The sequence below is a fragment of the Sinocyclocheilus rhinocerous genome, unplaced genomic scaffold, assembly GCF_001515625.1.
Source record: "Sinocyclocheilus rhinocerous isolate Xijiao unplaced genomic scaffold, SAMN03320098_v1.1 scaffold2844, whole genome shotgun sequence".
In the NCBI taxonomy this organism is placed as follows: Eukaryota; Metazoa; Chordata; class Actinopteri; order Cypriniformes; family Cyprinidae; genus Sinocyclocheilus; species Sinocyclocheilus rhinocerous.
The window spans coordinates 352,155-379,046 of record NW_015633174.1 but is presented as its reverse complement, the minus strand read 5'-3'; the positions used below and the strand labels follow the sequence as shown (position 1 = coordinate 379,046).

The following is a 26,892-nucleotide window of genomic DNA, read 5'->3' as shown; positions in this document are numbered from 1 at the left end:
GGAAAATGGCACGTATGGTCACCCTAACCTATAACAACCCAGCCAACCAGCCACCTAAAAAAGTCAAGTTTTTCTAAAAGCTTTAATCTGTAGTTTTTTATAAAAGAAGTGATGTTGAGTACATGAAACCCTACAAAATATTCACCTATTAAAACTACAAATAAACATGTTTGGTTTGAAAAAAAGAGGAGAAACTTCTTGAACACTTCAAAGTGAGGAATGATTTAAAATGATCACTTAATTATTTTATTGACATAAAAGAATATCAGATCATGTAGAGGGCCAAAGCTTAGAGTTTGCTTCTGGAATCTATTTTTCCAAAACTAAAAGAGTTTTGAAGAAGTGAAAGTAGGGGATCTTGTTGATGAGGAAAACAAAAAAGTATTTTGTGGAAGTACAGCATGTGCAGTCATGTACAATATTGCTCAAGAGAAGGATAGGATGCATTATAAACGCACAAGTGACACAATTGTCAGATGACAAATGGAAGCTGGTGCAGTAATGCTGGAGACACTGCTATTAGGCTGAGGTGAGAGACTGTCTTGTTATTTACAAGAATTATGAAAATGTACTCCAAACCACACGGAAATGTGTTTGCCTTTTTTGTCTGCAGAGATGTTTACATTCATTTTTAGATATTATAAATATTCGATATTTACGTATGACAAGCTTTTTACTTATTTTCTCTTTATTGATTAACAGAACCAAATCTATTGTAGCTAATCTAACTTAGCCTATATTTAAGTTTTAAAACAGAACTTTTTTCAAAACTGAATCTTCAAGAAATTACTTTGAACCCTTGGGTTGAAATTACATACTGCTAAGCAATAATAATCTAGGAACAGTGATTGTGGTATTACTGATATTTATCATTAACAAACTTTCTTTTTGTTGTCTGCTTGCAAGGACTCAACAGAATTTACAATGGATTCAGCAGATTTTGTATTTGACAATAATTACATTGATTATGATAATGTCACCTCCTCTGGTAATTTCCCTTCTGAAGAAGTTTTTTTCCACGTCCACACCACCACATGTTTCACTGAGGTTCTTTGCCTGTTGTTGCTGGTGATCAACGTGATCATCTGTCTGCTGGGCCTGGGAGGAAATGGTGTGGTTATCTGGATTGCAGGGTTTGGCATGAAGAGGTCAGTCAATACTACCTGGTACCTGAGTCTGGCTGTATCTGACTTCATATTCTGCGCCTGTTTGCCTTTTAACATCGCCTACAGCGTCACATCAGACTGGATCTTTGGCCTCTTCATGTGCAAGTTCACTTCCTTTGTCATGTTCCTCAACATGTTCAGCAGCATCTTCCTCCTCGTCATCATCAGCGTGGATCGCTGCGTCGCCGTCATGTTTCCTGTTTGGGCACAGAATCACCGCACTACTGGAAAAGCATCTGTATTGATCACACTCGCGTGGATTGCCTCTGCAGCTTTAAGTATCCCGTCTATCGTATACCGTGATGTCCAGAGTCACCTAGGTATAAACCATTGCATTAACAACTACACATCCAGCCAGTACAGCCACAAATTCATTGCCGTGAGCCGCTTTGTTTTTGGATTTGTCATCCCTTTCATCCTCATCATTGTTTGTTATACCGTCATCATCCTCAGACTGAGAGCCAGCCAGATGGCAAAGTCCAACAAACCGTTTAAGATCATGACGGCTCTCATTCTGACCTTCTTCCTGTGCTGGCTGCCGTACCACACGTTTGTGCTAATTGAACTAAACCAGACCTTCCACAAAGAGGTCATTATTCTCGGACTGAAAATTGGCACCGCTGTCGCAGCCGCAAACAGCTTCCTGAACCCCGTTTTGTACGTTTTCATGGGCAATGACTTCAGGAAGAAGTTCAGGAGCTCCATCTTATCAAAGATTGAGAATGCCATTGGAGAAGACGGCCGAACGATCAGCCGTTACCTGTCTCGCTCCAGCTCAGTGGATGCCAGGGCCTCCACTCATATCTAAAGAATAAACTGGAAGTAATATTTCTTCAGTTATTTTTTTTCAGTAGGGCTGTCAATTTAATGCATTAATTTAGTATAATTAATTTTAAACTAAACTAAAATAACACACTGAAGTGTGCCGGACTGAAAATTGGCACCGCTGTCGCAGCCGCAAACAGCTTCCTGAACCCCGTTTTGTACGTTTTCATGGGCAATGACTTCAGGAAGAAGTTCAGGATCTCCATCTTATCAAAGATTGAGAATGCCATTGGAGAAGACGGCCGAACGATCAGCCGTTACCTGTCTCGCTCCAGCTCAGTGGATGCCAGGGCCTCCACTCATATCTAAAGAATAAACTTTATTTTTAAGGAAGTAATATTTCTTCAGTTATTTTTTTTCAGTAGGGCTGTCAATTTAATGCATTCATTTAGTATAATTCATTTTAAACTAAACTAAAATAACACACTGAAGTGTGCCTCCTAACTGTAAATTCCATAATAAGGACACTGTTATACACTGTAAAAAAAAAAGAAAAAAAAAATCAAACTTGTAAATAGAAAAAAAATATTATTGAATTATGTTTTACAAGAAAATACTATTTCAGTCTTTAAAATGTCATGTTTAATTCAATGTGTTACTTGCTTTTTCTTTGTAATTATTTGTAAAATTTACTAGCAACTTCTGGATGAAAATTTTTTCAACACCAGTTTTTTTGTGTGAAATATCTGAGCCAAAAGGCCACAAACTTGACTACAAATGGCCAAAAAGCAAAAGAAATGTAAAAAAGCAAAAAGTAAATGTTGCATTACATCAATCTATATTTGATAAAATATGTACTTTTATACTTTTTATTTTGTTTTGTTTTTTATAAATAAATCACTTATCCATCTCTGATCTGAGCAATTTAAGCTTTAAATGCCACCAAATAGATTGTGTTTCACTGGATGCATTGTTGCATTCAAAACTGCTTGAGTGCAGCAAAGTTATATGTTTTTAATAGTTAAAACTACTTTTAACTGTACGTTTAAAACCGCATCTTGAAACATGGTGCGCAAGATGCGTTTAGAGAGGTGTGACGCAATAACCAAAAACATCTGACTAGAAACATTTTATATATAAACAGACCAAAAATAAGGTGAATGGGGAAAACCTGTCCTGTGTGAATGACCTGTAAAGTCATGTTTGTTCAATGATATAAAAATAAAACTTATTTTGACTTCTAAAGCCACTTTTTAAATAGGCTATATATTATATTCAATTATTTACTTGTCTGCCACAAGTTTTTACTTGTCAAAACTTTCATTTTGGGCTTTGTAATTAGTATATGCAATTAATTTGAATACATTTTTAAATTTAATTTTTAGTTATTTATAGTAATATATCAAACCATTATTATGCATAATGCAAATGGCTTCTTGATGTAAGCTAGCATACTTTAATCTTCATAATCACATGCACAGATCTTGTACAGATCTGAACATTATTGAACTTCCCTGTGACTAATACATCTTTTTGTTCTGAACACACTTCAGCATCAGTTTGGTGTATGTTGACCTGCTCACTGCATGGCGCTACATTCTCGGTTTTTAACCTCAAACCAACCCATCGCTAACTATCAGATAAACAGAGCAACTTGAATAGGGTACTTGATAAGTGTGGCCATCGACAGTCTCAGTTCTCAGAAATGTGCTTGCATCTTACAGAGGAACTAGGCGTTAAAATGTTTGGCCAGTAGCTCAGTCTGCATTTATCAGCAAACAACCCAGCAGCAGAAGTTGATTTCTATTGATTTCAAACGGCATTGTGAAGCTTACTTTGTGAGGTAAGTTATCTTCAGATGACATCAGAACCAATTCAAGATGTTTTCGGTTAAATTTTAAAGACAGAGCAGCAAAAGAATTAGGATGCATACGATTAACAATTCCATGTTGCAATAGAATATTTTCAAAATTTTGGATTGCAACCACCTTTAAAAGGTGGTAGATACCAGATATAACACAAAACGAGACATTACACCCTCCTCACTTAACAAACATACTTTGCACTCATCAGTGTTACAAGTTTCGCTTAAAGTTGTACTTAAAATTCAAATGCGAATAGCATGCCACGTGTTCTGTGTGGTTTAAACACTAAACTAGCTTTTTAAGTAGCAAATTAGGCAATTTCCTTCATACAAACAGGCATGCATGTAACCCATCAAAGGGAATTTAAGGTCAAAGGATTATCAGAAAAGTACAAGCAGTTTATGGGAAAAATAAGGGAAGCTATGGGAGAATTCTGCTAGCATTGTGCTTTTTATTGATTTTTTTTTGACCGCTCTGCTTGTCAGAGAAGGACTGGTTGGAAATGATATATTGTATGCATCATGCAGAACTTGTTCTGTTATTTTACTACTGAGAGGAATGTTTTTTAATGGTGAAAAGTTAACTATTGGTTAACTCTGGTACATAGCATCAAATGGAAATATTTAAGTTTAAAATTGTACATGGTCCCTTCAAAACAAAATAAACCAGGAAAACATAACTTTTAAACCTTTTTGTCATCCTAAAAAAACAGAGCACTGCATAATGTAGTGCAGCAGATCAGTGCAAGAATTTCAAATATGGGGGGGGGGCAGATTGTCCATTTCCAATTATTCTAAGTCCCCCCAATGTCTCTGGTGGTTACAGCCCGGCTTCAGTTTAAATGCATTTGGATAAATTGCATATTGTTTTTGTTACAGAACTCTGCTTCCTATTCACAATGACTTCAACTCCAGTTGCAGATTATTATTATGATTTACAAGAGTTAGCTGTAGACAGCCATGCGAAAGAAGAGCAACTTCATGAGGACTTACATCTTGGCTACTGCAGGGAAGCAGCATGTGTAATTACAGTGATCTTTAATGTGATCATATTCCTTCTTGGCATCATTGGAAATGGTGCGGTGATCTGGATTACTGGTTTTAAGATGAAGAAGTCAGTGAACACCACCTGGTACCTGAGTCTGGCTCTGTCTGACTTCATTTTCTGCGCTACTCTCCCTTTCACCGTTGACTACATGGTGAAGAACAGCTGGATCTTTGGGCCCTTCATGTGCAAGTTCAACGCTTTTGTTATGACCCTCAATATGTACAGCAGCATTTTCATCCTGGTCATCATTAGTGTGGATCGCTGCATCACCGTCAAGTTTCCCGTCTGGGCCCAGAATCAGCGCACCGTACAGAAAGCTTCTGTAGTTGTTATGTTAGCTTGGTTCGTGTCTTCTTTGCTTAGCATTCCATCTGCCAAATTCAGAGAGATTATGAATATAGACATATGCTATAGCAACTATGAGAATCACCACAAAACCGTTGTGTTCATGCGCTTTACTTTTGGGTTTTTGATTCCATTCCTGACCATCTTCACCTGTTACTCCATCCTGATCCGTAAACTTAGAGCAAACCAAATGTCCAGATCCACCAAGCCCTACAAGATCATGACATTACTGATCACAACTTTTTTCATCTGTTGGTTGCCATTTCAAATAGTTTCCGTTTTAGAGTTGGACCGAATTGAGTACAGCTTTGCCTTTCACACAGCCCAACAAGTATCCGCCACTCTCGCCAGTGCAAACAGCTTTCTAAACCCGTTCCTCTATGCATTCATGGCCAAGGACTTAAAGAAGAAATGCTATTCCTTTCTTTCCAAGATTGAGAGCGCCATCGATGAGGAGACCCGAAGTGCTTTCAGAGCAACTTCAATTACCAATTCTGTGGATAACAGACATTCCACTGTTGTCTGAAATTTTTACACGAGTCATGCACTAAAGTGAATGATGACCCATAGAAACGGCTTGGCATTAACAAGTAGTGCAGTTGTTTTGTCTGTTGCATGTTTGAGTTTGGAAATTTACAAGTAGAAGTTAAAAAATTTAAATAGATGTTCAATATAAGCTACTTTACAAGTCATTATATTTTGTTTAATAATTTTGCAGAATTCTATGACAGCTATTAAATATTTACAGTTTTTATTTAACCATTTATGTTACAGATTAACGCATGGGGGTGGGTTAAAAGAATTTGGGGTGTTTGAATGTATGTATTAAACATAATTTGGACAAGATCGACAAATGTTGTCATGCTCCACATCTCTCTCTCTCTCTCTTTGTTTTGCTAACATATGCATAAAAATATATAATAAAAATCTTGTTCTAACCATTCTGTTTCCTTAAGTGCTGGGAATTCTCTTCATTATTTAATACGCCTATTAATGAAATCCATACACAATACATTCAGAAAGACGCTTCAGCATTGTTCATTTTTGATATGATAAACATTGTGATACTTCCTATCTTTCAATACTTCCTGCTTATATGCATTGCAGAAATATATTTGCATGTATTTGGTAGTTTATGCTTTATTTTCTACAATTTATAGACCACACTTAGTAAAACTAGATGCAGGGCTGAAGACTGTAACTCAAATGGTCGCAATGTAAAATGTAAAAATTTAAAGGGGTCAAATAATGCTACATGCACTTTTACAAGTTGTTTCAACTGAAAGGTGTGTTGGCAGTGTATGTACACACCCACCCTAAAATGATAAAAATCCACCCAGTGGTTTTTTGTTAATCTACTAAAATCTTTCCCCCTTTCTCAAATCGAGCCGATCTCAGATGCCTGTCTGTGTGACGCGCGAATCATTCGTGATCCAGCTTCACCTACAGAAGAAGTGCGTGTACGTTTTTTTTAACGAATCTTTGCAAATCGCCTTTCCTAATAATGTGCTAATTAGCAAGTTTCACGATGAATGCAGCTAAAGTAAACAGTCTCTCTGAGAGCGGATCGGAAGAGAGGGGCGGGGTCAGCAGAGCTCATTAACATTTAAAGGAAAATGCTACAAATCTGCATGCTCTGAAAAGAGCTGTTTTTGACAGGGTAAAAAAGGTGTTTTTTACACTACCATTGAGAAATTTTAACCAAACTATGTTACAGACTTTTCATTAAGACCCTAAAGAATCATATCAACTTGTGGAAAATGGGCATCCTATGACCCCTTTAAGACAATAGTTTAAAACCAAGTCGCCTTGGCATCCATATGTGGTTCCTGTATCATTTTGACAAATGACCAGACAAAAAGGTAGCTTAGATTCGCTTTTGAGTAAGCAGTTTAATTCATTGAGTTACAGTCTGCAGCTCTTCACCTCTGACCATTTAGTGTACAGCAGCAGTGAGTCATTTTATAACCAGACTGACTAGTGTTTGGAAATAAATCCTACCACATATTAAATGTATGGCGGGGAGCCTTAGTCTCCATCATTATGACCGCAGTAACCTTATCAACAAAGATGCTTAATTTAACTCTGAGCACTGGCTGCTCAAGTGCTGCTCGTATCACACCTTCCCTGTGAAAACAGCACAAAACAACAGACAAGTAGATGAGAGATTTGTAAAACCAGGGTTCAACGATTCTAGAAAGTGCCAAACCCAACAAGCATTTAAAATGCAGTGTCAATACAGCTGTAAAGAGAGAACGAAACTGCTTAAATGATTTTTTTTTTGTTTCTTCAGCATTTTCACCAAATGCACACAGAAATAAATGTTTAAAAAAACCTTACAATCATATTCAAATCTTTAAGTAAATACATAAATAAATAAGCAAGCAAGCAACTACATACATAAATGAATGCTGGGCCTCTGAGAATTTGGGGCGTTACAATTTATTGATCAGGACATCTGATGCACAATCCAAACAAATGCAAAACCTTTCCATATATTCACACAGTTCTCTCAGCTTACAATTATAATAAAAATCTTGTTGCAATCATTTAATTCCCTTTGCATTGCTGGCAATTACTCTCTGATTTCTATAATCATTTGGTAGAAATTCCTTACATTCACTCCATACAAAATACATTCAGAAAGACACTTCAGTTCCTTTTTGAAATGAAAAGCGTGTAATGCTCAAATTTAAAAGCCTTTTCAAAAATATAGGTGCTGCTTTGTCTTTTAAAGTCATTCTCCTTGTGAGCATTACAAAAATATATATGTGTATTTACATATATTGAATGTTATTTTATTAGGTCTCCAGCTGAGAAGCAGAAATTTACCTTCGAGGTGCTTTTTGTCTCTTTAGAACATTGCTTCATACTTGCTTTCACCCCTTCAAGATTATTAGATAAAGCTGATTCACTGTTTTGAATAAAAACTCCTGCAATTAAAACACTGACAAAAAAACAAAAACAAAAATAACAATTCTGAGCATTTCTGGAACAAGTTGATAATTGCATCCAAAGCCTGACATCTAATGATATTTTGGGAGGAATTATTTGATTTTGTGGGGAAGTTATTCAGTGCACCTCACACAGTACGTTGTGCAACTACTCTCACAGTCTAACCTGGGACATAAATTGGTGTAGAAAGTTTTTATGCATAAAGGGATAGTTCATCCAAAAATGAAAATTCTCTCATCATTTACACATCTTCATGTAAATCCAAGTATTGATACACAACTCTTCTCATGTATTTATTGTGACTACGTCTGTCAAAAACATAACTGAATGAATTTTCATTTTGGGGAAAACTACAGTATCCCTTTAACAGATTCAAATAATAAAAGGGGCAAAGGGTCAGTCAATGTCATTTTAAGCAACTTACAAAAAGCAACCATTTTTTTTGATCACCCATGCACTGCAAATACATCTTAAAACCTCAGTGAGAAAAACAAAAGTTAAACTCAATGGAACAATCTCAACGTAGAAGTGCTCTAAACACAAAACAGAAGAACTTGGTTGCTTTCATCTAAATCGATAGCTCAATAAAGGCTGCAATTTGCCTGCAAATCACTGAAGGCAAGTACCAGACAACGTGTTTTCGAGTCGCCCATGCATTGATCTAATCACGTGGTGTAACTTGAGGATTGAGGATTTTGTTGTCCATATCAGTTTTAAGAAGCATCATAACATCTGAAAGCAATTTCCAGATAATTGTGGTCACACACTCTAAAAAATGCTGGGTTGTTTCAACCCAACTTTGGGTCAAATATGGACTAACCCAACTTTTGGGTTAAAAATGTAATGTCAAAATTTAACCCAACGGCTGGGTTAGTCCATATTTGACCCAAGGTTGGGCTGAAACAACCCAGCATTTTTTAGAGTGCAGGAAGCTGGGGTTCAGATGTTAAAAATGAAATCGCTGTCCAGATATTCCCAATGAGACTGAAGTGCTTAAGGGATCATAATGTAGTCCAGTAGTCGAAGGAAAAGCCAATTTAATGAAAGACACATATCATGGGTTTATCTAAATAGCTGTCCCGGATGTCTTGATGCCAACAGACACATTTATAAGAAGTGTGAACAGTCATTTCCCGTAATGACTCAACTGAATTTGTAGTGAGCACCCACTTGTATTGGCCTAAGGAAGATGGATCCATGGTGATTAAACTCAAAGCAAATTGTTGCACAAGCCCATGTCTTACTATGTAGTGTAGACTATTAATGAAAAGGCAAACAGTTTTTCAGCAGTTTATTTCTGCAATACTGTACCATTCTTAAAACTGAAAGCAATCAAAGAGAATGATGATAAACAATTTCATATTCTAGGGTAAAAATGGGTATAGCTGGGAAAAAAGTGTGTTGTGAAAAAAATAAAGCATAAATGAAGAGATGAGTATCATCTGGGTCTGTACTCCTTGGGTACACCAGACAGGTTTCTCTTTCTGAGTGCCGTGTCCACGGTCTTAATAAGCCCGTCAATAGTGGCACGCATCTCTGGCGTATAAGGGTCGTATTCCAGCTTCCTCAGACCAGAGCGTTTGAAGTTCCCATCCTTCTGTCCTTCCACACACAGCAGGCGGTCCACTGAGACTTCTAGGCCCAGAAAGATGACCATGCCTTTTAACTCAGAAAAAAGGTCCCGTTTTAAGTCCTCAAAGTGTACCACTTGAACTGTCTTCCCATATTTCAGCCAGTCTAGTGTGTGGGATGCCCACCATGGAGCGTAGTTCTTCACAAACTCTGGCCACTCTGATTGAGAGAGAATGAGAGAGTTGATCTTCTTGAACAATGACATCTTGCAGTAACATGGCACCAGAGATTTAGTGCATTAGAAAACCTTTGTAGACATGTGACAGCACTGCACAAATGTACCGGACATCACCAAACACAACTTGATTCAATAGCGGAACTGCTTACGTATATTTTTAATCAACGATCAGAACACTTTTCTGAAAAAACGAATTAAGCAGAAGTCAGTCACACTCTGAATTGATGAACTTGTTTGTATTTAAGTAATAGAATACAATTTTATGCTGAGTCTCATCAGTGGAGAGAATGAAAACAATATAAATCGCTAATGAAGAGCTGATGTCTTTTTTTTCACAAACCAAATAAAATTAGCATAATCATGATGATAGAGGATGTAAAAAGAACGGAATACAAAAGGAAGAAGCAAAAAATGCTGATTTTTTTTAGATGCTTCTGCGTTTCGGTCAGTGTGACGCATCAGAAAGAATTAATAAGCTTGTTGGCACGGCAACAAGAACAGTGAAACAATAACAGAGGAACATACTGCACAGTGTTAAATGTTAAAATGTGTTAAAAACACACACACAGGCAACTTCATAAAACTGTTTAAAAAATGAAACAAAAACAGAAAGATGCTCATTTCGAAAATCAAGACACCAAAATGTCACAAGTATCTGCTTCTCCGTGGGAAAAATATATTGTTAAGAAGCAGAACAAGAGAGAAAAATTGCTTAAAAATGGACTTCATTGGGGTAAGGACAACTTTACACAACAAACTGACCACTACCATAGTTCACACACTTTTTTTTTTAAAATGCAACAATATTTTAGTAAAATTACATTAACTGCAAGTAAAATGTGTTTTGGTTTAATGGTTATAACTATTCAAATTTAAACACCAGAAACCTGTATTTGGTGCCCAATAATAGATTGCTGTACCTAAACATAAGCATCATTAGTCTTAAGCAAGTTTCTCATACAGAGTTAAAAGGGAAAAAGCGCACACCCTCGACCGCAGTATAGCAGCTTAGTTTAACCCTAAGACTAATGACAACGTCAAAAACAAAACAGAAGTTCTTTCAAACATTTAGCCTGATTATAAGCATTGGTCTGTTAGCCTACCAAACTGACCTAAGATACAGATAATGCCAGCAAATATTGTGATGAGCTCAGTGAAGACAAAAAATGCGTCAAATAACACCTGTATATGGAAGAGAAGCTGGACAAATTGTGATGGGGAAAGTTTTGTAAATTCTAGCAGCAGTAGGCAGTTCACCCAAAAATGAAAATGTGCTCACCCCTCAGGCCATTCGAGATGTAGTTGAGCTTGTTTCTTCATCAGAACAGATTTGGAGAAATTTAGCATTACATCACTTGCTCACCACAATGGATCCTCTGCAGTGAATGGGTGCCGTCAGAATCAGTTCAAACAGCTGATAAAAACACCACAATAATCCACACGTAATTCACACAAATGGTAGTCGGTTACTGATTCCAAATTACATGACAAAAATAGTAGTTAGTAACATAATCCATTATGTTACACATTTTAGGTCATGTAATCAGAGTAATCTTTTAGATTACTTTTGACCTAACTCGTTTAGCACATTTATTTAAATACGATAATATTCACACAAATGGTAGTCGGTTACTGATTCCAAATTACATGACAAAAATAGTAGTTAGTAACATAATCCACACATTTTAGGTAATGTAATCAGAGTAATCTTTTAGATTACTTTTGACCTAACTCGTTTAGCACATTTATTTAAATACGATAATCTTGTACATTATGGATATAAAAATACAAATCTAGATTATCAGTTAATCAGTTACTATCCAGCACTGATCATTATTCTGCATTATCATAGATTGACTGGTATATTGGCCGGAAGCGATGATTTAAATCTAAAACACCTTAATGATAGATTTGTTTCTTACAAACACACAGCTTTTCAGTTCGCAAGACGTTAATTGACGGACTGGAGTCGTGTGGATTACTGTGATGCTTTTATCATCTGTTTGGACTCTCATTCTGACGGCACCCATTCAATGCTTAGGATCCACTGGTGAGCAAGTGATATAACGCTACATTTATCCACATCTGTTCCAATGAAGAAACAAACTCACCTACATCTTGGATAGCCTGAGGGTGAGTACATTTCCAGCAAACTTTCATTTTTGGGTGAACTATTTCTTTAACAGAGACATTTAACATGCACGGTTTTTATATGCTTCATGCAAGTACTGCTGTTTGTATCGCACATCACTAGGCTTTAGAACAAGCTTTCATCTCTCACCTTTCCCCCTCCAATGAGCTTGAGAGGCAAATCCAATATGGCCACCATACTTGCGGTTAAATTCTGCCATGAGGGCTTTATAAGGGTTCCGGATCATAAGAATGCTGGCATCAAAGACCTCGATCTCCTTCTTGCCGCTCTCATGGGTCTTGATACATATGGTTCTACCACTGCGCCAGTGATCTCTCTCCCCTTTGAAACCTGCACACGCAAAGAGATCAAAGAGAAAGGAAGACCATCAGCTAGCAAGAGTCAAAAGGATGGCCTTCTCAAAAAGAGAACAAAAAGGTTAAGTTAACCTTTGTTGTACAGTGAGCCATCAAAGTAGTAGCTCCCGGTGTAGTAACCTGTGGCCAGCTCAATAAGGTGACGGGCCCACGTATTCCCTGCGCCTGGGAAACTAGCTAGTGCCACTAGGTGTTTGGAACGAGTGGGTAAAAAGCGCCGGTCCATACAACGATTATCTGTAGAGATAAAAGTGAACACATATCAGGGCAGATGTAAGATATTGAGGTGAAAAAAACCCTTAAAAAGTCTCAAAGTCTCCATGAAATTGCTTGACAAGCAAGTATATTAGCACATATATTTATGACCTCAAAGGTAACATACGTGGACAAAAAAATGCAAAAATAATAGTCTTGAAATCACAGAACCTTTGCATTCTGTAAAAAAAACAGGTAAAATGTCTCAATCAGGTTTGAGCGGTGTGATAAACAAGAGGAATTGGGTGTGATCACAATTTTTTTAAATAAATGTCATATCACTATCTTCGATAAAATAAAAACGATCCATTTATTATTATTTTTTTGTTTTTTAAAGTTATTTACATCTAAAAGTACCATATTTTATGTAAAATATGCTTATTTTTGTTATATTTAATATTTCTTTTACTACAGTAAAAAAAATTATTAACAAATCCCAGTAAGCCAAAAGCTAAAAATGACTTTGGTGACATATGATGGCATAAAAATATAAAAATTTCAAAAATATCAATAGCCACTATTTGGCTGTAGTACTCAGTGGCTGCATATAGGCTTAAATCTATAAACCATTGTTGTAATAAACTTAACCTGTTAAGTTTTAGATTTTATCACGTTAAAATTGTAGAATTTTTTTTATTGTAAAAAAAAATATATATTTGTGTTGGGTGAGACTATCCAAAGATGGCAAAATTTGCTTACAGACAAATCTGACCATGCTATAAGGAAAAGACAAAGGAGACAGAGTAATCATTAGTTTCTTTCTAACAAAAAAAAACACATCACATTTCAATAACTCAAAAACGTAAAATGCTACCAAACTAGTAAGAATAAACAATACACCTAACAAGTAGCATGTTTCAGACATGTTTTGTTTGGAAGCATCAACTAATTTTGCAGTAGGACTTTGATCTGACTTTGAAGTGAGTGAGTGTGTGTGTGTGTGTGTGTGCAGTGGATGATTGACACATTCAAGAAAAATGCTCAGTTACTTGCTCATTCAACTCTTTGTTTTTGGTGTGACAAACAAAAGAAAAATATAGGCTATAAATATTATAGGCTCATTCAATGCTTTGTGTGTGTGTGTGTGTGCGTGTGAGAGTGTGTGTGAGTGTGAGTGTTTGCACATTGAGAATGTTGTATAGGCTCACCCCTTCATTTATATGTATGTATATCTGCATTTTGTTGGATTTATTGATTTTTATTGGACAAATTAAAAATGCACTGAATAGTATTTCCCATTCATTTCCTATGGGTGCCCACTTTTGTCCACGAATGACAAATGATGAAATTTTTTTTCAACCACTTAACTTTGTTGAATCGAGTCCAGTTTTTTTTGTGTGTGTGTTCAGGTGGCAAACAGGAAAAGTAGTCAAGTCTTGTACGCTCAGATTAAGGAAACTACTTGTTAAAAAAAAACAATGATTTTGCCCACATTTGTCCCAAAGAATGCTTGAGGTTTAACATAGTTGCAGTGCGATAAATTTGCTAACCTTATCTGTGTAAAGCTGAGAATAACCTTATCTTTGTTGTCCTTGTGCCTTAGTGGTCATAACTTTACACAGATAACGTCAGTCGAATTAAATGACAGAATTCTATGTTAAAATGTTGTCTTTTTTGGAAATGATCAGGCTCCAAATGCTTAACCCGAAAACATTTATTTAAAAGGTCCTGAAACTGTAAACTACAAATTATCTTCTGTCTCCGACAGGCAATTCATCCACACCATGAGTGTAACCGGTCTTGATGTAAGCAATCAAACAGCTTTTATAAATGCCACTAAATAAACTACAGTACAAAAGTTATTTAAGATGCAACAGTGCACGAAATATTATATATTTTCCATGCAGAGTGCAAGTGCAAACGGCTGTGCATTTATTTGTGCATTAAATCAGAGCTTTCACAGGATGTGTGAATTTATGTAATGAAAGGTGAGCTAACAAAACCATGTGTAATGTACAACCCCAATTCCAAAAATGTAAAAATGTAAAATGCAGTCAAATCAAGAATCTGTGAGTTTATTTAATTCCCCTTAACTTTTCTTTAATTGACAAAAGTACAAAGAAAATATTTGTACACACAAAATAATACAGGCAAAATAAAAGTTCAACTGTTTTGAAACAGACTTTTGAGCCCTCAGATGGCATTGCAAAACAAACCATCATGCCGTGGGTGTCAAATATAGCCACGTGCTCAGGAGTACTTCAGAAAACATTTTTTCCAAAATGTCAAAAAAGTCATTTACCACAGTCTTCCGCTGCATTGAGAAATGCAACTTGAATCTGTTACACAAAGAAAAACCTTACATCAATACTATGCAGTGATGCTGACGGGTTCTCTGGGCCAGAGCTCATCTCAGATAGTCAGAAAGACAGTGTGCTGTGGTCAGATGAGTCCACGTTTCAGCTTGTTCTTGGGAAAAACGGACATCAAGTTCTCAGTCCCAAAGACCAAAGGGATCATCCAGACTTTCACCAGCGACAGATGCAAAAGCAAAGGTCTGTCATGCTATGGGGGTTAAGCAGAGCAAACAGCATGGGTGACTGGAATCTGTGCGAAAGTACCATTGACATGAAGGCATATGGGGCTTTCGACCCGGAGGAACCTTTTCATAGTTCCTAGAATTATTGGCGGAAGTACCTGCTTTTTGGCGTGTTCGCACAACAGGAACTAAGAACATATTTAGTTCTAGGAACTCCGTTTGGACAAACAAAATTAGCTCCTACTTCAGAGTAGGGTCTAAAACAGTTCTATAGGAGCTACCAGTGACGTAAATGTACGCTGATTGGCCAATCGAAGCACAGCCTACCCAGTATTTTTTAAAAGCCATGTAAACATATTCACGAACAAAGAAGACGCTGTCGGCTGCTTCAGAGTTCCTGCCGCCGGTGCGAATGCAACCACGTAAATGGCCCAAGGGGGAAATTGGTTCTCTATGAACCACCATGCTAGCTAGTTCCTGAAACGATGCGGTGCAAAAGCCCCTAATACAGAGCTGTAGTGAGACGTATACTGCCATCAAGATGCGGTCTATCATGGGAAGCCCATGATTATTAGATCAAGACAATGCCAGGTCTCATTCTGCATGTGTTACAACAGCGTGGTTTCATAGACACATGTGGATGTGACTGACTGGCCAGCGGATCTGTCTCCTATTGAAAATGTATGGAGGAGAATCCGACAATAAAGACTGATGAGCAGCTGAAGTCTTGTATCAAGCAAGACTGGACAAAAATTTTGCATGCAAAACTTGAACAATTAGTATCCTCAATTCTCATACAATTTAACACTGTAATTAAAAGGACAGATGATGTGACAGAGTGTTAAAACATGCCTCCGTCCCAACTTTTTTGGAGCATGTTGCAGCCATCAAAATCCGAAAAATGATATAAAATCTCTTTATATTTACAAAATACATTTAAGTTGGCCAGTGAAAACATTGGAAACCTTTTCTTTGTGAATAAAATAAAGGTTAACGAGAATCAAGAAATCACAGATTCTAGATTTTTATTGTTTTATTTAATAGCTAGCGTATATTTGAGGGAAGCTTTGATGCTTTTAACTCTTTGATGTGTCATCCCCTCCCCTTCACACACACTTGTGCAGCATATTTAAAAACTGTGGTGCGAACTAACCAGTACTTAAAAACGGGCAATTCCCCCAGCCTCAAAGTCAACAAAGTGACTCTATGTGGTTTTGTGGCCGAGTGCATGTATGTGCGTGTTTCGGAAAAAGGCTCTGCTTGCACAGCAGAACAGTTGCGCCATTTAAGTGTCACAAGCATGCATTTATTGAAATCATCTGCAGATATCTGAAATGCATGATATATGCTATTGATTTAGTGCCAAATTTACAGGTGAAGCCATCGCCTTTGACCACTGCTGAAACCACAGCAAAGTGGAATAAAGAAGTCACACTGTTTTCTTACTTTGACGGCAAACTCGGAGGAAGTGTAGAGGAAGTGTGAACTTAGCAAATGTAAGGGTCGACCTCGGTAAGTGATATGCAGCCACAAAAGCTCAGTTAGAGCTCATCACACATTTGAAACACCGTGAAGACTGAACCGGGCTTGTGCTTCTATAGTGGCCTGGCATGTTTGTTCTTGTCCTAAAACAGGGGAAATATTGTGCATGTGGGCTGTCTGTGTGCTCAGCTGAGCACATTGTTTTGGTCCAAACAAATGAATGCTACCTTGCACTTGGGTCTGGTACACTACAAAGAAGTCATTGTTTCCACAGCTCTCAAAGTCTTCTCCTGCACAGTGCTGGAGACACAGTTCCTCATCCTCACGCTCATGCAGGGTGAAGAGTGGAGTAGGAAATCCACAGTGACATTTTTCACCAGCCAAGGCTGCCAGAGAGAATTCCTATAGCAGACAAAGGAAAAAGATTATATAGGACAGACTATAAACACAGTACTGTAGTATGAGAGAGACCAGATGTACTCACTTTCTCTGTGCACATGTCAACACACTTGTCCACTGACATGTTTTTAATAACGGCACTAGCAGGAAGCGCTAGGGTCACGTTGTCTGGCCTCTTGAAACAGCCCTTGAAGATGGCACTCCCATCTGAAAAGCAAAATAAATATGAATTTTTAAAAATGTAAAACCAACAAAAACAACTACATATATACCATTTTTTGAAGAAAATGTGAGTATTGATTGCGTTTCAAAACCTCACCAGCTACTGTCTTGTAAATGTTTTTGACTGACTCATTAAAAAAGCAATACACTGACGTTCAAATAGTATCTATTTGCACTAAGTGTAAATCTATCACTATTTGTACAAGTGGAAATAGTCTTTTATCAATTCATTTAAGAATGGTTTCATCAAAGGCTAAGTTGTTCCTGCACAACTATTGTATTCACTTGCTGTGCTTATCACATAACCTCTCATACGCAAACAGATATCCTGTCACGTGAGAAAAGTGCTTAATCAGGACACACGGGGTGGAATGTCACAAGTTTCTGCCTGTGCTATTTTTTGATCAATATGGTGATCTGGAAATGGATATGAGTTTCTGCCTGTGCTATTTTTTGATCAATAAAGGAAACATGAGGCATAAGGAAAAGGGTGAAGGACGTGCCATAACGATCTGGAGATGGATATAAATTTTATTTTATTCATAGTTTATTCGAAAAACGGATGTTGTGAAAAGGATCTGGCAGAAGAACAATACTGGCAGAAGTTTTCAAAGCTACAGTAAATAAACACAAATGAATGAGATAGGAAAAGCAATCATTCAGGGCTCCCACTCTTTTCCAGAGATCATTTCCCAAGACTTCAAGGACATTTTTTATTTAATTATGGTGGGAATAAAAGACAAGGATGGCCATGACTTAACTATAAAATCAGTTCTTTAAAATGAGCTCTTAATTATAAATTACAACAAATTATTTTGTTCATTGTTTCTTCAGCATCTCTTGCTTTTGTTAACGGCCCGTTCATAGACTTTGTAATATTTCCACACAAATGACATTTTGGAAAATGGTTGTAATACAGTTTGTTTAAATGTCTGGAACAGAGATTGCCTGAAATAAAACAAAAGAGGTGACTGTTGATCACATGTTTGGAGAAAAAACTGGCCAGTTGCGATTTATGCCATGTTTATGGTACTTTTTCTACTACTAATATTGATCGTTTCGGGCCAGTGGTGAACTGTTCGTTCTTGGATACAGGAAAAGACAATTATATATTTTTTTAAATAACAATTTTCCAGGACACGTGGGAACCCTGAAACAATGCGATTGAATTTTTCCACGATCACTAGAAAACAAAGAGCAGAAATCATTCATGATAATCACTTCCCCGAGAGCTCAGTGGTGAGCCCTGTGCTACGCTCTTGCAATCATGCTTTGATTATCAAAACAGCTTAAAGACAAACAAGACAGCCAATTTTTGTTAACAATAAACATTAAGGGCTCATTTGTTAACATTAGGAAAATATATTTATGAAACGGATAGTTACGGTCCTTGATTCTGATTGGCTGGGCCACGTTCGAAGCTGTTGTAAATTACTCTACAAACATACACCTTTGTTTACGTTTGTGTGTTGCTCGGCAACCACTTTGTTGCAACCACAACCGTTTCTGAGGAACTACATTGTTTGGTGGAAGAATAATGTTTTTATTAATACCATTACATTTTATTTGCTTTGTTTTATTTTGTGAAGCCTTGCTACATATATGGAATAACCGTTTTATAAAAGCAATAAGCCCCGTGAAGCCGTGGTTTACAGTGAATTTATAACAGCTAAAGGGGTTTTAGGGGTTTGCCGCTTCGCGTCGTGCCTAACAACACCCCTTAGCTGTTATAAATTCATTGTAAACCACGGCTTCTTGGGGCTTATTGCTTTATTTTACAGCATTTCTTAACCTTTGTTAATTATATTGAAAACACAACTGATCATTTTTTGTTCATGTTAGTTCACAGTGCATTAACCAAATGTAAACTTTTAAAATTTAAAATGGATAAGTGTTGAAATTAACGTTAAGATTAATAAATGCTGTAGAAGCTTTGTTTATTGTTAGTTCATGTCAACCAAAGTAGTTAATATTAACAAACGAAATCTTGCGTAAAGTCTTACCCAATTTCCTGTAAGAAAGCCTTATCTATGAAAGTCATGAGTTCCTTTCCGCTTTTATCAGTGAAGAGTCACATATGTGCACCCGTCCAGATATATGCGAGCATGAGCTTGCAGATGTCTGTGTGTAAGTGTATGTGTGTGTCAGGGTGCTCACATCTGCGGGCCGACTCCTGGCTCAGCTCCAGTCTGTATATGGACAGTCGATTAGGTCCTCCACAGAGGTTACTCTTCTCCCCTTTACACTCCATATTACATTCACTCTCTGACACGTTGGGTGCCTGGATCTTATGGCCACAGTAGCACTCAGCTCCAAACTCCAGACCCGCATAGAGATAACCCCTAATAACAAAGGACAGAGAGAAAACATCATTATTCATTCAATTCATTGCAATGTCAGGGCAGTGGACTGTCAGTTAGTGTTCCGACATGCCGAGCTATGAAGAAATGCGATTTGAAGCCCTGTTCGTTATCCTGTACTCAATGCTGATTCTTCTCTAGAAGAGTATGCACAAAATATGCAAAAGTAAATTCAAAAAAGCACAAACAGAAAGAGTAACACAAAATAGTGTTTCTGGACATATACAAACCAGAACAGGTGGATAATTCTTGGAATATTCACTCAAAACTGAGGTGCATAAGCTCAAATCAATGAGGCCAACAATTAATCAGTTCTAAAATGAAATGAGCACAGATCTGAGCGTACAAATCAACTTACGACTTCACGTGTGATTCATGAAACTTTCATATGCCTCCAATTCCATCGTACGAATGATTGTACATTAATAAATGTGGTGACTGAAAACAATCGTCATTTGAATATCACGCCCCCAAAACGCCCCTGGTTTAGAAGCCTAGAGTTTACAAAATACAGAAGAGAAAGGTAACCCTGCCAAAAAAAGGAAGTAATCTCACGAAAGAGAAATTCATACTCCAAAAACACCCGTTAAACTTGTAATTGCAAACAATTACATTAATTTATATGTATATTAAATACCAGTAAATATAGTAAATATAACAAAACCTTTACAAACAAGAATGAAAAATAAGTAGCTATAAAATTAGATACTAAACTATAAAATAAAAGACAAATTAGGCTATAGCAGCATTCATTATAAATAGTGCTGTCAAACAATTAATCGCGATTTGCGACTAATCGCATCCAAAATAAAAGTTTTTGTTTGCATAATATATGTGTGTGTTCTGTGTATATTTATTATGTATGTATAAATACACACACATACAGTATATATTTTTTAAATATTTACATGTATTTACATGCCTATATTTACATTCATATAATTTATATCATAAATGAATATATTTAATATATAAATAACATATTTTCTGAAATATATACATGCATGTGTGTGTATTTATATGCACATAATAAATATACACAGCACACATACATATATTATGTAAACAAAAACTTTTATTTCGGATGCGATTAATCGTGATTAATCGTTTGACAGCACTAATTATAAACAACATACAAACGGCAAGCTAAAATTAATTTATTTAAAGTGAAACTGAAAGGGCATTGGGCTCACGAGCCTCTCTCATTCGACAAGAATCCAAATGTTTTCACTGTGCCTTGCAACATTTGTTTGCTAAACTATTAGGGTTGGGCGATGTCTAACAAATTGGCATCGCACTATGTCTACAGTGAAACATTGCGATGGACGATGACATTGGGGTGGGGGCTTGGTCTTTAGAACTGTCCAATTTTTGTGAGCGCATGGACGGTCCGCATACAACAGGTGACTGTTGAGATAGAAGTCTAGGCGATAGAAGTCTGTCGAGTTCGTCCATCTGCGCTCATCCAAGTATACTTTGAAAGCTGTGGGGACGCGGCTGTGCGCGAGATGGAACGGATGGAAATTTATTGTAATATATTTATTATACAACACCCACAATCCGACATGTTCTAGCCTATTTAATCTAATTAAATTTAAATTATTTAGAATTTTGTTGATGTTTTTGCATGCTTCGTTTAGTTCGTGTAAAACATATACAGTAGCCTATAATTAGTTTGGCATTTTTTGCACAATAAAATCTTTACTGTTTAAATTGTGGTCATTTAACTGTTTTGAATGTAATGTGGATTGTGATGGCGAACAACTTCATTATGTTAATATTACCTAATCAGAAAATATATATTTATAACTGCATGTAAATTAAAATCATGCATTGCACTGGGCGATATAGTGCGATTAATTATTAATTAATTATTGACTCAACATCGTGATTTCTGTCAGCCATCGGTGATGGACGATGGCATCGTCTATCGGCCCAAGCCTATAAACTGTTATTCATTATGTAAACTAGGCTTTGTACTTTACTCGTGTTCCAATATCCGCGCAAAAACATTGGGTGCTGCATGCTGATTTTACAGCGGACCTTTTAAATTGAGTTTTTGAGGATCAAGAAGGATAGAGGCAATGAGGGTGAGGGCATTTGTTGTGGAATTCAGGCATTTGGGTGCATTATCGTATGCCAGTTTGAAAGATGTGATCCATACAACAACCAGAAGTCAGGAAAAATGCCAATTTCTACTGGCATTACTATTCTGGCAGGCAGGGTTGCTCCAATGATTGCACAAGTCAACATCTACTTACGTGTGGGTTGTGTGGGGTACACTGAACAAGAAGAGACTTGTTGTCTTTCACTTGTGCTACGATAATTGATTTGAAATTCAAAGATAAAACACAACGTTAAAGATGTTTTAATGCTTTTAAAACACTAAGACTTGGTTTCCAGGCAGTGAAATTGCATCTGAATTTGTCAGGTTTTAGACTTTTTTACACGTGAATTCCAAATCAAATATAGCAGCACAATAAGAAACTGAATGTTCATAAGGATTTTTTTTATGTTTTTTGAAACAGTAAGACCTTTTCGCTTCTTTTCAGCATATGATTGTCTGTAAAGTTTTGACAATTTGCCAAACTTTTTCATAGTTCCTAGAAATATTAGCGGAAGTACCCCTTTTTGGTGTGTTCTGACTGCAGGAACTAAAAACGTAAACTCCATTTTGGTGGAACTAATTTAGCTCTTACTTCAGAGTAGGGTCTAAATCAGTTCTACAGGAGCTACCAGTGACGTAAGCATACATTGATTGGCCAAATGCATACAAAGCACAGGCTACTCTGCATTTTTAAAAAGCCATGAAAAAATATTTACTCCACGAACATGGAAAACAGTGACAACGGCATTTAACGCTGCATGTTGTCATAGTCAGATTTTCATGCTCTTTTAATTGTGTAACTTGTGCATTTATATTCCATTATCTGTTACCACAAAACCCACGACACTCAACAAAAACAGCTCTGATCAAGGCATTCTCCATTCACCGGTTGTTGATATTTGTAAAGACGTCGATGTCGACTGCTTCAGAGTTCCTACTGTTGGTGCGAATGCAGCCCGAGGGAGAACTTGGTTCTCTAGGAACCACCATTCTGGCTAGTTTCTAGAACTGAATTCCTAGAACTACGTGTGCGAAAGTGCCTAAAGACAATTATAAATGACAGAACCCTAAAAAAAAGGTCAAATGTCATATGTAGAAAACTAATTTTGGAAAATGATTTTACTTTCAGACAAAAGATCCTCACTTCACTGAGGAAGGCTTGTTGCCCAAACGTCTGAATGTCCATTGCTTTGTTGCAAAATAAAAATAAATTACAAGTTGTTAAGAAGATACAGCGAGTGCGGATCTTTTGTCTGAAAGTGATGTTACTGATTGATCGACGCACCCAAAATCAAAGTTGAGGGCAGTGATTTTTTCGTGAGTGGAAAAGGATTTTACTCCTAAATATCTGTAAAATATAAAGTCAATTATAAGCTGTGAATTCACAATTAGTTCCATAGAGGGTTAAACAATAAAAATGAACAAATAAGCATAAAAAACAATGGGTCTGGGGCCCGTTCTTCGTACGTCGCTTATTACATCCGAGATGAAATGTCACATCCAAGGTGATATCATCGCGCTAATCAGGATCTGGTTAATTCGGTTCTTCGAATGCACATGTGATTGAATTGAGTTATCTGAGATAATTGCGCGTTCATGGGTTGGTTTAAAAGGGGCTATGTATCGATACTCAAAACCACGATCAGCAATGCAGCGATTGGCTGGCGGCAAGACAGCAACGTAATGACATCATATAATTAAAAAAACACATGACGAAACTTGACAAATTTCTGGACTTTTATAAGGAAACAGCCAAGCGAACAAAACTACATAAATGTTATAACAGATAAATGAAATGTGCACTGTTTTTATTTTATTTTAATTTTTTACATGATTCCCAATTATTTATATTCACGATTTCTAATATTTGTACAGGCTTTACATTTTTATTTCAATGTAGCAATTAGCAATTCATTTAATTTTATATTTGAACAGATTTGTTACGTGACCGCATTAATTAAAGTTTCTTAAGGGTCAAGATCATGTTATCTGCATCTCCTGCGCTCCATCAAGCCACTCCCATAATATCTGTCACCACTCAAATTAATGCACGATTCAGATTAACTTTATAGCATGTGTATAAGACTCCAATACAATTATAAAGTAATTATTTCATCACTAATACAGTTTTCAACGAGTAAACCTGGCTGTGTGTTATAGATGATGACTACACAACATTATAATATTTTTTGTATTTTTAAATTATTGTTATTGTAAATTATTGTACCTGGATTAGTAGGGTACTCCTCTAATAAAGTAGCAGTGGCTGGGACAGATTTTAAGTGTCAATTCTGCTTAAAAAGATGCGATCTAATCCTGTTTACATGAAATAAGCTGCTCCCGAGCAGGTTTAAGCTTACGGACCTGTTGCTATGACAGCAACTCCGGGATGAGCTTCGAAGAACCGACCAATCCAAGATCATGCCAAATCGTCAACAATCAAATCCAGCTAACTGAGTTAGCGACGTACAAAGAACGGGCCCCAGGTATAAATTAGTATAGGCATTGTTTTCACAAAAATAATTATTTAAACACACACATATGCATTTCTGCATATATTTTCACTGGTTCATGATGTAGCCTAGTAGTTAAGCTTCTGGGGTGGTAACTGAAAAGTTGTAGATTCAACAAGGGATGTTTCTTGAGCTGCCACATTTGTGCTCTTGAGAAAGTCACTTACTCTCCTCCACATCACGAGTAGACACGCCCCGTATTGCTGATTGGCTACAAGTTTGTTTTGCGATTCGGCCCGAATCAGTTTTCTAAAGTGTTTTTGAAAAATCACTTACTCTGCCTTTAATGACCGGCTGTTCGAGTGTACCAAGTGTACTACAGTTTCTTTTATACTAAGGGCTTATGTGGTGCGCATGGGTGTGCATGTAGATAACGATCTTGTAAAGAACAGAAAGCATGTGGTTAACGTTCTGACACTTGACCAGCAGTGTTCCTTTCCTCAAATTCAGAGCTGGATGCAAGTTACACGGTTTTGGTTAGAAATCAGTTTCGATTCAGCTGATGCACTAGGTGAAAAGTTTTGTTTCAAAGCACTCTTGAAAGAAAGGTTTTGCCAGGCCCTTTTAACATACATATCACGGTTTCACAAAACAGCGTAAAATATATCAGTGCATTTTGTTATGCGCAAATGTGAATTGCACTGTGCCTTTGTTTGAGGTTTTGCTGTTAAATCTAAAACATCTGACTGGACTGTATAGAGTTACTGTGCACTCCAGTCCTCAACACCCCTCTTAAAAAAAAAAAAAATGTGAGAACTGCCTCAAGCTGACACCATGGTTTCAATGCTTCAGAGAACTTGTTTATAAAATAGAGCTGTCCTTTGAAACATGATGCATGAGGTCAATTTTACATGCATGATTTTTTATCAAAGGAGGACAGTAATAGGATGTCCTTCAGTTTCTGGCTCATCCCTATGCAGGCTGCGTCTGCTCCTAATCTCCTCAATATGGGTGGCAGGATTCTTGAAAGTTGCGAGTGGGAGCACAATGCTGAGAACAAACAGATGTGCTGTTTATTTTGACACTCTCTCTCAAATCGCTATATCTGTAACACACACTACTCCCTTTAAAGCAGTCCTGACGCCAGAATCCCACAACCTCTTTTCCTCCCTCTCTCTTTCTGTGGCTTTTCCCAAACACAGATTGATGTTAAAAATCGACAGGAAGCAAGTAGGGATGAGGAATAGGCTTGCCGCGATAGACGGTGTTGACGGTGATAACGGTGTTAAGCGGCAACACCGGTCCTCACTGACACAACCCTAATGAGGAACTGAATAAAGAGGAAGTAAACCAGAATGCTAACAGGAATGAAAGAGAAAAGCAACATCAATAGTTCACCCAAATATAAAAGAATTCCTTTTCCCACCCTAATGTTGTCCTAAACCTGCATGTCTTTTTTTTTAACTGTGGAAAACTTAGTTTTCATAAAAATAACAACGAGTGGTGATGCAACAAGGATGTAAAAAGCAGAATAAAATGATCATTAAAGTAAACCAGAGTGTGACGAGAGGGGCGGGGCCGAGAGCCGTGGGAACGGAGCGAGGCTGATGGAGTAATTGATAATGAGCGACACCTGCACCACTCGTCACACAGAGTTTCTGCAGGATTTTTAAGCTCAAATTTGAGACCTTCTTTAAGACAAGCACAAATAAAATGAATACTATATGATATGAGCGGGGTAGGGCAATGTCACATATTAAACTGTAAAATAACTGTAAAAAGCATGATTTAGAGCATATCTGATAACCCTCCCCTCTTAGTAAATTAAGGGTCAAGGGAATTAGATTAGCGTAAAGTGTGTTAAATTACTCATGTTTGTCAGTTACGGGTTATATCTCCAGGGTGAGAGCAATTGCATGTTTATGATGACTGAATTTGTATGATAACATGAGCGTTTGTTTGGAAGTGGAAGTCAGGAAATGTCATCTTAAAAGGATAGTAAAACTTTTGATTTGTGGGGAACAGTTATCTGCTAATCACCATAAAGAACTTTTATTAAACTTGTGGTTTGTGGTTAGGCACAGAAAACATCATTAGCAGAGCATAATAAACAATACAAGTCCAAAGGAAGTCCTTATCGTGATACAAACGTGTGTGTTCTTGTACATTGATCAAAAGTTTCAACTGACGTACCTTTCAGCGCAGTTGTCCTGGCAACGGAAGACAGTCATTTTTTTGTAGTCCAAAAAGGAAACCCCTCTAAGAGCCCGTTTCTGTGTGTCATCAATATAACAGCCGATGTGCTTTGCTAAAAAGAGAAAGGTGTTAAAAACATCTGCTAATTCCAGTAACAACAATTTGAGAAAAAGACTTTAAAGTACTGATTTGTTATCTTGTAACAATTATACCCTGGTGAGTAACATTCAAGGTTGTAAAGCACATTTTTAAATGTTGAAACACAGCACCATCTAGTGGCCAAGCTGTAAACTCACAACCAGATCTATAGGATTTTGCTCTGGATGAGAGAATTAATATATAACAATAAAAATATATAATAACACAATAATAATATATAATAATAACACTGGATTAATTAAAAATACAGACTTAAATATTATAAATATTGTTTTTTATAATACTTTAGTCTGTAATTATATATATATATATATATATA

At 36.8% G+C, this 26,892-nt stretch overlaps 3 protein-coding genes across 8 annotated transcripts in view; 2 read left to right on the top strand and 1 right to left on the bottom strand.

The window, feature by feature from the left end:
* Window positions 1-478: 478 nt before the first annotated feature.
* On the top strand, window positions 479-2,466 carry LOC107743349 (chemokine-like receptor 1). The gene is made up of 3 exons (XM_016556530.1): window positions 479-529; window positions 906-1,776; window positions 2,103-2,466. Exons 2-3 carry the CDS (start codon window positions 925-927, stop codon window positions 2,298-2,300), a joined length of 1,050 nt encoding a protein of 349 aa, XP_016412016.1. The 5' UTR covers window positions 479-529; window positions 906-924; the 3' UTR covers window positions 2,301-2,466.
* Window positions 2,467-3,308: 842 nt separating this feature from the next.
* Window positions 3,309-5,847, top strand: LOC107743348 (chemokine-like receptor 1). The gene has a single exon (XM_016556529.1). It carries the CDS (start codon window positions 4,638-4,640, stop codon window positions 5,712-5,714), a length of 1,077 nt encoding a protein of 358 aa, XP_016412015.1. The 5' UTR covers window positions 3,309-4,637; the 3' UTR covers window positions 5,715-5,847.
* A 3,213-nt stretch (window positions 5,848-9,060) lies between these two features.
* The window catches only part of wscd2 (WSC domain containing 2), a 53,168-nt gene continuing 35,336 nt past the window's right edge, over window positions 9,061-26,892 (bottom strand). For all 6 annotated transcript variants that reach the window (XM_016556519.1, XM_016556520.1, XM_016556522.1 and 3 more), the window contains 7 exons: window positions 26,412-26,526; window positions 19,456-19,640; window positions 17,162-17,283; window positions 16,905-17,079; window positions 12,534-12,698; window positions 12,235-12,435; window positions 9,061-9,934 (listed from right to left, as the gene is read on the bottom strand). In XM_016556519.1, the coding sequence (XP_016412005.1) occupies window positions 9,582-9,934; window positions 12,235-12,435; window positions 12,534-12,698; window positions 16,905-17,079; window positions 17,162-17,283; window positions 19,456-19,640; window positions 26,412-26,526 (1,316 nt within the window). In that variant the 3' untranslated portion in view covers window positions 9,061-9,581. The remainder of the gene's footprint in view (window positions 9,935-12,234; window positions 12,436-12,533; window positions 12,699-16,904; window positions 17,080-17,161; window positions 17,284-19,455; window positions 19,641-26,411; window positions 26,527-26,892) is intronic.